General features: G+C 46.8%; 1 protein-coding gene across 2 annotated transcripts in view; it reads right to left on the minus strand.

The window, feature by feature from the left end:
* The window catches only part of CDCA7L (cell division cycle associated 7 like), a 30,421-nt gene extending 26,503 nt beyond the window's left edge, over positions 1 to 3,918 (minus strand). For both annotated transcript variants that reach the window (XM_084896200.1, XM_084896199.1), the window contains exon 1: positions 3,782 to 3,918. In XM_084896200.1, coding sequence (XP_084752326.1) covers positions 3,782 to 3,805 — 24 coding nt within the window. In that variant the 5' untranslated portion in view covers positions 3,806 to 3,918. The remainder of the gene's footprint in view (positions 1 to 3,781) is intronic.
* Positions 3,919 to 10,457: the final 6,539 nt, after the last annotated feature.

Genomic DNA, 10,457 nt, shown 5'->3' on the forward strand with positions numbered 1-10,457 from the left:
CACCTAGCACACGGCTGGTGCTTCAAGAACACCTGATAACCGACTAACCAGGTGGGAGCCCTCAGTCACCAGCTGATGATGGGGGAGGGGGGAGAGCAAAAAAACAAAACAGGCAGAAAACATCATCGATTGGAACTCAAACTCCGCCTCCAGGACGTGTTTTTGCAGTGCAGGGAGGGCACTGATTTTTACTATGCAAGACAGATTTTCCTGTGTGTTAACGCAGCTCTATTTACCAAATATGCTTCTGCATGGTATTATGTTAGAACACGCAGAAACCACTGCTTTTCATAAACAAAAAGGGAGGGAAAGGGCCCGCTGTTATTTTCTTATCTCTACCCATCCCCAAAGTAGCCTAAAGCAATTCCACTTTGGTCAATGAAGCTAGGATAAGTGTTTACAAAACTGCATCCTGAAGGTAAGCATTCTAAACTGTAACTCAGTGTGTGGATGGGTCAAGAGTTCTCCACAGCAGTTTAAAATGAACGTGCCCGGACTATTCTATTCAAGTGGCTCTGTCAATCTTTTCACTAACTTAGTGTTAAGATTAATACATGTCTTAAAGTCACCTAATTATGTGTCATGGCTCTCTGTCCTGTATACCTGCTGTTCTCTGAGGTTTCTCCGGATCGCTAAAAATTCAGCTCTTAAATTGATGAGTCAGTTGTTCATCAAAACCACCACCAGTGGCCTTTTAAATACGGAGCTATAAAAGTGGCAAATCACTGCGCTGTCCTTCCAAGATGACACCCCCCCTCCCGCCTCTGTGACCTTCCGGGGCAGTGGTTCTCAACCTTTCTAATGCCGTGACCCTTTAATACAATTCCTCATGTTGTGCTGACCCCCAACCATAACATTATTTTCGTTGCTACTTCGTATCTGTAATGTTGCTACTGTTAATGAATCGTAACGTAAATATCTGTGTTTTCCGATGGTCTTGGGCTCTACAGCAGTGGTTCTCAACCTGTGGGTCGAGCATATTCATGCATATTCATGAGAACATTTAGCATCATTTCCTTCGCTAAGGGACCAAACTGCACCCTGAAGCTAGAAGAGAGTTAGAAGATGGCACGGACCCTCAGGACCTCCCTGGCTCTCTGTCACGAAGCTGAGGCCAGCTCACCCCCAGCTCCTGTGAGCGGCACAGCTGAGCGCTCTCAGCACAGGACCACCCCCTGGGTATCATTCCTGTCATTCAACATGAAACCACAAAGACACAGGGATCAGCCCAACAAGGACGACAGCCCACGGGGGGTGTGATCACTGTCAGAGAACATCAACTCCAACACGCTGGTGAGGTTTCAAAAGAAAAAAGAAGGAAAAAAAGCCGTTGAGGCTCAGCGTTTTTTGAGTATCTACCCAGGAACCAAGAGGTCACTGGCTGGACTCCTGGTCAGGACCCAAGCCCAGGTTCTGGGCTTCATCCCCAGTAGGGGGCGTGCAGGATGCAGCCAATGATGATGTTCCTCTCTCATTGATATTTTTTCTCCCTCTATCGCTCTCCCTTCCTCTCTCTCTCTCTCTAGCATCAATAAAACATAGTTCCTAAAACAGAGTCTAGAGAGGGATTCAGGGTTTAAATGAGTCTCTTCTCCTCTCCTCCCTCTACAAGGAGCACAAGGCCTCGGCTGCCTTGCGGAACCCCGTCCACCTCTGAGCTTTCCAGGGGATGGAGATCTTATTTCCTGTTTGTGTGAGATTAAACCACTGCACACGGAGCTGAGACTCGGCTCAGCAACACGCTTCGGGCAGTGCACCACACTGCTTTACATATAGGGCCGGGCACAGGGTGCAGCCATGGGGCTTTGCCATCCCGCTGCTCCTGAAATGCTCATCAGCGCTCTCATCCGCAGCGGGTCTTTTATAACCCGCAGCACCACTCTCCTCTCATTTAAATTAAGGAGACTCTAATCTGCCCGCATTTAAATTATGAACAGGAACACTTCCACTGGAAAAAAAATCACCACACACACCTTAACATGTACTGCCAGGTAGGAGATCGTTAGTCAAGAAAAAAAACCAAAACATCTGATCACCTTACGCTTAGTAATTTGCCCTAATAGACGCGTAAGGTGTCGGAAAAAGCATAAAAGCATTTGGTGGATGACCCCCACGTGGTAAATAGCTTTAACATTTCAGAGCTACCACAATTTAGCCTCATAACAGGAAAATGTCCCCTTCCTATAGACAAGTTGGGACATCCTGAACTTCCTAAGCATGAGCTATTGCACATAAGTGGTGGGAGTGAGCCCGTCAGGAAAACAGCACTCAGGCAGGAGTGATACATTATCAAGATACAGTTACTGGTGACAATCACAGGGGGCTCCTTTAAATCTTGGAGACAACCTGGGCTTCCTAGAAGCACAGGATATTAATTAGATGGTAAAGTGCAACGGCAAAAAAAAACACAATTTTTTTTAATCTAACCCTGATTCAGTCCTTCTTAACCTGGAGTTACTGTTTTCCTTGCTTTTCCTGTCTCCCTCACTGGAGAAATGTTAAACGATTCCTCTTTCTTATCAACATCCACAACAGATCTGTCTCCAGCGTTCACTTTCGGAAAGCCTTTCAGAAGGTACTAACCACACAGCCCAACTGCCCATCACGGGCTCTGCCTTGCATGTGCCATAGGATTGGACAGGGGACAGGGGCGTGGGCTCTGGCACCAGGGCCACCCCGCAGCCTGGCGCGGGCCCCTGGCGCCCAGGCCCAGCGCGCAGGTGGAAGGAGGGAAACCCCAGTCCCAGGCTGTAAGGTGGGGGAGCAGTGAGTCAGAGGCGCTCACAAAAGGCAAGAAAAAACCCCCAACACTTCATACAAAGTATCCTGGGCTCTCGCAAGCTGCTTCCTTCCCTTTCTAAAAAGTTTTACTTTTAGTTCACTTGAAAAGCAAAAGTGTTTATTGCTTACCTCTGGGTCGGAGAAAAACACATTCACTACTAGAAAGTAGAGAAAGGCTCTTTCTAAAAGTAAGAAGGAACACGGAAGCCTGGTTCCCAGCGCCCACTGACACATTAGGGTGACTTACTCTCAGGTGCAGGTTATTGAGATTTGTAAAAGCTACTCAAGACCCCGGCGCGTTAATTGGGGTCGTGCTGCGTATACGGTTTGGGATCTTGTCTTGGGGGCTTTTTGTTTTTTAATTTGGCCTAAGGACATTGTCATCCCCACCCCCAGGCCTCCCCCAAGTGTTTACAAATTCCTTAAAAACATTTCCGCAAGTTCTAGAACAAACATAAGAGCCATTCCTTTTAAACGCCATTTATCCAGGTGAAACTGGCCTGACCCTCAACTGTTTTTTGTTTGTTTTTTGTTGTGGTTTTGGTTTTTTGTTTTGTGTGTGTGTGTGTGTGTTTCAGAAAAATTACGCTTTCTCAAACTTCCTTATGTCTGTGCCAATGCCGAGAGAAAGTGGGGGGCGCGCGCCCCAGAAAAGCTCCCCGCTCCCAGCCCGGGTTCCAGGAGCGCAGCCAACGCGGAGCGCGGCGCCCCCGCAGCCTCCCCTGCAAACGCCCTCAGTCCCGGGGCTCGCAGCAGCCGGCCTGCGCCCCGGGGCACCCACCCGGCACGGGGGTCCCAGGCGGAGCGCGGAGGCCCCGGCCCCTCGGCCCGGCGCACACGGGGAGGCACGCCCCCTCCGGGGCCCTCGGGGCCGGGGGCGCGTCCGGTCCTCCACTCCCGGGCCGGGGCCACGTTCCCAACCGCAGGCGGCGAGGGGGGTCGCGCGCTCCGGGAAGGCGGGCCGCGGGGCGCTGGGCTGCGGCCGGCGGCGGACCCTTACCTGAGCGCGAGCCGCCAGCTCCATGCTTCCCCTCGGGCTCCGGCTTCCTCCGCGCACGCTGCCCGGGAGCCCGCCTCCCCCCGCGGCCGGCGCACGGCGAACGCCCGCCCGCCCGCGGCCGCGCAGCCCGCGCGCAGCGCCCGCAGCCCCGGCGCCCGGGGAGGGCGCACTCGGCTCCGGGCCGGGGGGAGCGCGCCGCGCCGCCCCGTTGGCGCCGCCGCCCAGGGCCGCGAGGTCCGGCCCCGGATCCAAACTCCGTGACCGGGGAACTTGGCTTCGCTGGCGGCGCGAGAGGGGGCTGCGGATGGGCGCGGCCTGGGACGACTATGGGTATGGGGGTGCCGGGCTCCAACCCTGCGGCACAGGGCGGGAGTGGAGCCGTCCGGCCGGATTTCGCGCGGGAGAAATGAAAGGGGGCAGTCTCCGGGCAGCCTCCAGCTGGCACGCTGGGCTGGGCTGGGCTCTGCGCGCGGGATGTTTGCAGGGTTTATTGCTGGCGTCTGCTGCAGTCGGTGGGTGGGTGTCTCCAGGGCTGCTTCAGAACTAGTCTGGTTTCGTTGTTCCAAAGGGGCGTTTAGTGCCGCCTTCCAAAAAAACATTTAGCCAAAAAAACTTTTGCAACAAAAAGTTGCAAACTCCACTGGAGCTTTAGACGGCCTTCGCTACCCATTGTAGGCCTCCAGCGCCGCTGGGCAGAGTTCTCCAGCGATCAGGAATGCTGATTAATTTAACAAATATTGGCTGGGCTGTGTGTTATGCAATGTTTTTATTCACATGGTTGAACAAGAAACAGGTCCTTGCTGTGTTGGAGACTACAGTCAGGGAACCAGCAGCCTACAAGATATACACATAATAGTGATGCAAATAAGGGTAATAATAATGTAGTTAGTAATCGTTTTGATTAATAATTTAACAATGAATTCAAGTAATGTAATTAACCAATAATGGTGATAACGATTTGATAACTACGATGCAAATAAGTGTAAGTTTGGAGCTCTGATAGGTGGTGTACAGTAAGGAGACTTCACTTGGCACCAGGCAGGGAAGACTCCTGGAGTTGGGATATGAAGAGGGAAGAATTAAGTGGGTGGAAATTGTGCAAGTCTTGAAGTAGGTTCTGCAGAGGGAGGGCGGTAGAAGTCCTGAAAGAGGGGCAGGTTTGCCGGCCACATTGAAAGCCTATTTAGGCTGTGATCATGAGCTCATGACATAGAGGCACTGTCTGTCTGCATGAGACCTTCTGCAGGCCTTCTTGGCTGCTTGGGATCTGAGCATTTTTGTCTTTTTGAAGGAGTGAATGAACTTGGTCAAACTTGTACTCAAGCTGCAGGAGAAAATATCTGGGAACTGCCTTCTCCCTTCTTTCCTTGGTTCTGCAAACAGGTGCCCTCCTTGTCCCAGACACTCTAAGTAGTAAGATAATCAAACACGGATTTAAGAAAATGCTTTGTTTTCTTTTTATTGGGTCATGTAAGCTATTTATTATAACCACTTTCAGTTTTACTGTGTTTTCTTTCGCATCTTCCTCCACATACAGTTTCTCCTTGAATTCTCCCAGCCTTCTCCAGATTCTTATTACCCACACATTTTTAAAGTAAGGAAACAGAATGGAGGAAGAAAGTCACCTGCCAGCCTGCTGTGAGTGACAGCTGCAGGTTGCCAAACTGGAAACCATTCCTTGTGCCTGCAGACTCAACCTTCCCACCAGTGTTTGTTACTTTTTTCCTAATGGCTGCCAGGAAGCTCAGAGAATAATTTATTCAATCAAAACTTTAAAAAATATATATATTTTTTTTTTTGGTATATTTGCTTCCCGATGAACCAGTGATCTTCTTTTTACTTATTTCTGCTCTTTGTAGGTTTCATCAAATCCCTTTTGGAATTGGAAGTAGGTCAAATGTTGTAAAGCACTTGAAGTAACCAGCTTCATACTTGGAAATCTGTAGCTGCTTTATAAATATGTCGTAGCCAGTCCTATGTCTTCCAGTGGCAACCTGGAAACTTTCTCTCTTTGCCTGGCAAAGCCCATGAACTTGAATGTTGCGTAGGAATTGATTCTATAATGCTGTGTTTTGTTTCCAGATTTGGGTTCCCCTCGGTTTAGGGAAATCCCTTTGGACCCAGGGCATTTTAATATCCTGTGATAATGCTCCCTCCTCAGGTTACTGATGCGATGAATAAGGTGTGCACATTGAGGTTCAGCATGGCACAGCAAGAGTGACTGTTCCTTCCAGAAGCAACAGAGGGAAAAGCAGACATCATGTTTGCAAAATGCTTTGAAGACGTCTCTGTCTGGAAACCTATGCTTGCTTCCTTAATAAAATGACATAAAAATAGCTGTGACTGGCTGTCAGCCCCAGCCCACAACGTTTGCTCTGTGAAAGGAATCCCAGTATCTCTTCTCCGTTGGGTGGCTCTGCCCTTAGCTGTGGGCAAACGGCTCAGTCTATCCTTCCCAACAGTGAGTTGTGCCAATCTGGTGTTCCAGACAACCCAGCGAAGACTCCGCGGTGCTGGGGAGCTGGAAGCATTGTGGGTCATACCTGGTTACCAGTGTGCACCATCATGAATAAATCAAGGACAGTTAAACAAGCTAACATTCCTGGTTGTTCTCTGTCTCCTGGTACCTCGAAACTCCCATGTCACTGTGATTGGATAAAAACCTATCCTAGGAAGGGAAGGCATGCCTAGATTTGAAACACTGAGAGATAATTTTTCCAAGTTGTTGCAAAATGAAAGATCTAGAATTGAGTCTCTTGTAGCAGAATTAACTAACAGTGACTGGGTGCCTTTCTGGAAAGTTCTTAGTACTACCTTGTATTCCATCTTCCTGACTTTGCACGCAAAGATAATACTGTCACAGCCACGCAATTTTATCATATTCTGATGATAACCACTCGAATGGTTATGGAGAAAAGGACCCCAACAACCAAACATCGAGGCCTTCATATCTACTGGGTAAGAAAAGCACACATCGTAATAAAGCTGTCACAACCATGGTCCCACCAAAAAGTCAGTAGTAACAGTGGCATCGATAACGGCAGCTGCTTACTGGGCACTGGCCGTGCACCAGGCCCTGTGCTGGGGTTATCGTTGCATGTGTCTCTCATTTCACCCCTCAGCTGTGACAATGACCCATTTGCTCCTGGAAAACAGTGCACAGTGCTGTGAACATAGATGAAATAATATTTCCAAAGTATTTGGGATTTCTTAGGGCTGCTATATAAACTTTACATATGATTAATGCAACCCATATTCCATAAGGTTTTACAAAACATGTAAGTAATAATATAAACTTTACATATAAAATGTGGTTATAACTAGGCACTGACAACAGATGGATAGAAATTAGAAGAGATTTAAAACATGTATATAGGGTGTGGCAAAAGAGGGTTTCCCAATGTGAGTATGCAAAACACAGTTTATTCTTGTGTTACTATTTATGAATTCTTGTAGTATTTTCCATACAAACAGTTGTAAATGTACTTTTGTCCTACCCCCCTGTGTTAACAAAAGAAAATAATAATGACCCATTTCTGCCGAGACCGGATTGGTTCAGTGGATAGAGCATCGGCCTGGGGACTGAAAGGTCCCAGGTTCGATTCAGGTCAAGGGCATGTACCTTGGTTGCGGGCACATCCCTGGTGGGGAGTGTGCAAGAGGCAGCTGATCGATGATTCTCTCTCATCGATGTTTCTAACTCTCTGTCCCTCTCTCTTCCTCTCTGTGAAAAATCAATAAAATATATTTAAAAAAAATAATGACCCATTTCTAATTTGTGGTACCAGTGAAAGTACTGTGGTACATAGTTTTTAAAGAACTGAGATTTTTTCCTAATGCATTATATAGGTAGCATTTTTTAAAAACTAACCTATAAAATAGCAACATAGAGTTCAGACTAAATCTATAAAAATAAATTACTTCTTAAATGACAAAAAGTCATAAGACATTTCATTAGAATATTTTTAAAGCAGGGTTTGATTTTCAAATTTTGTCAAAACTAAGATAACCAGCTCTCTAGTGTTCAGAAAAGAATTTCAAAGTATCAATATTCATTACAATATTATTAAGGAAACATGACTGCTTTACCTATGCTCAGCAATCTCTATTATTTGCTAACTCTGATTATTTGGCAAGCATTAGAAAACTGTGGGCCACAAAATGGGAAATTTGGAATCAGAAATGTAAAACTTCTCTAAATAGTTGGCTCTACAAATACTTTGTATTACTACTTACTATACACTGAGTGGCCAGATTATTATGATCTCTGAATGCATAATAATCTGGCCACTCCATATATATATTTTAATTTATTTATTAGAGGCCCAGTGCATGAACTCATGCATGGATGGGGTCCAGCCAGCCTGGCCAGGGGGAGGGGACATGGGCGGTTGGCCAGCCTACCTGCTGGTGGAACTCCTGGTCAGGGGCCTTTTGTTCAGAGATCATAATAATCTGGCGACTCAGTGTATACGGTGGGGGGAACCCACAACTTCGCAGATTTTGTGGAATTTCCAAAGTTGTTACATATTTATCCTTTTGTACTGGGAATAATTTGAGTTTTATATGCTAGTGGTAATCCTGGATCGTATTTTCAATAGAAAAATCCACAGCCTTGAGGCAGTTAAGGGGTCGTAGATTTTAAGCCTCCAAATGATTCTAATGAGCAGGTTATGTTTGTAAACCACTGCTCTAGTCTAGCTCAGTGGTTTGCAAAGTGGGTCTTAAGACCAGCAGCAGCAGCAGCAGCAGCAAACCTGAGCTCTGATAAATTCACATTCATGGGCCCCACCCAAGATTTATTTCATTGGAAACCCTAACAGCAGTCTGGGATCTAACACCATCCCGGTGTTTCTGATCCTGGCGTAGAGAAGCACTGTGGTTGTAATTCGAGGTTGATTGCTCACCAGTGGGGTGACGTTGGCACTAACCCCTGGACTTCGTTTTTCTCATCTGTAAGATGTGGATACTACAAACCTGCTCAATCCATGCCATAGTATTCCTGCCAAAAACGAATATGTGGTATCCAATGTGATCATAACGTACTAAACCTAGAGTGGTGGACACTTGTAATGAGAATGAACAGTAATAATCCTCCTGTTTGTTGAACATTTACCATGTGCCAGAAGCTGTCCAGGCATTGTTTGACCCAGTCTCCACCACAAACGTGTGATGTGCACAATGCTACCTGTGTTATTCAGGTGAGGAAGCTGAGGCTTTGGGACTTTAAGAAACTTGCCCACAGCGACCCAGCAGAAGCCAAACGAGAACCAACATGGGTTCCACTACAAAGCTAATGCTATGCTCTCACCTTTTTGTCTTTATTCCGATAACTTGGGGGAGGGGGACAGGAGGGAGGTAAATTCAATTTTTAATTTAAAAAAATGGGAACTAGCCGAAACTGGTTTGGCTCAGTGGATAGAGCGTCAGCCTGTGGACTGAAAGGTGCCAGGTTCGATTATAGTCAAAGGCATGTACCTTGGTTGCGGGCACATCCCTAATAGGGGGTGTGCAAGAGGCAGTTAATCGATGATTCTCTCTCATTGATGTTTCTAACTCTCTATCCCTCTCTCTTCCTCTCTGTAAAAAATCAATAAAATACATTTTTTTTTTAAAAACTAGGTTCTTTATGTACCATCATCCCAACTTAGTTAATGTGTCTAGGATTCTGAGTCGTCTCCCCATTTGTCTGTGAAAATAACTATTTTTCCATTCGTAGGCCACTTTTCGCAGGTGTTCCTCCATTCACTTAAAGAGTCTCTTCCCTATCCCTACCACCCACCCCTCAGTCTCCCTCTTCCTAAATCTACATGTGGTCTAGACTTTAATGTGGCTAAATTGTCCCAGATGGTTACTCTCCTGTCTTTAACGGCTTTCAGCTCTGACCTACTTATCATGTCTGGATACTTTTATAGCTTTGGAGTCCAAATGAGCTCCTGACCTTGCTAACAGTAGCCCAGCCCCAGGAAATCTCTGACAACATAAAACTCAAGGTCTCATCTTAAGACTATGTAATGAAACCCATAACCATAAATTCCAAGGTGGGCTGAGGAAACGGAGGGCGATAAGACTTGGGCACTTCTGACCGTTACTTCCCAAGCAAGTCCTATCTGGAGGTGAAATATGGTCAAGAAACCCTCCACTCTGCAGGCGTGTTAAATATGGCTTGTTACAGAATGCCATCTTGCAAGCACAGCCTCAGCGCACTCCTCTTACACACAGGAGGTGGGCTGTTTCAATCAGGCATGGGCCAAGTACACGGAAATGCTCTATCTTGAGTCTTTCTTTTCTTTTCTTTTCTTTTCTTTTCTTTTCTTTTCTTTTCTTTTCTTTTCTTTTCTTTTCTTTTCTTTTCTTTCCTTCCTTCCTTCCTTCCTTCCTTCCTTCCTTCCTTCCTTCCTTCCTTCCTTCCTTTTTAAAGAAAAGCAACGTGTCAGCTCCCCTGCCTCTTCCCTACAAATGCTCCCACTCCATTTTTCTCCCCCCCAAACACTTTAAAACCGTCAAGCATTTTATATACCAGACCTCGCCATCAGTTCTCCGTGGGGCTCAGGAAAGGCTGGGAGGATTTCCTGGGTAAAAGGTGGCGTCGCTTTGGCAATTCTTTGGGACATTTAGGACCTAGACAGAACCTACCACGCTTGAAACTTGAAGCATGCTTCCCAAACTAGGAAGA

This window comes from Pipistrellus hanaki (assembly GCF_964339955.1).
Source record: "Pipistrellus hanaki genome assembly, chromosome: 10".
NCBI classification, from domain to species: domain Eukaryota; kingdom Metazoa; phylum Chordata; class Mammalia; order Chiroptera; family Vespertilionidae; genus Pipistrellus; species Pipistrellus hanaki.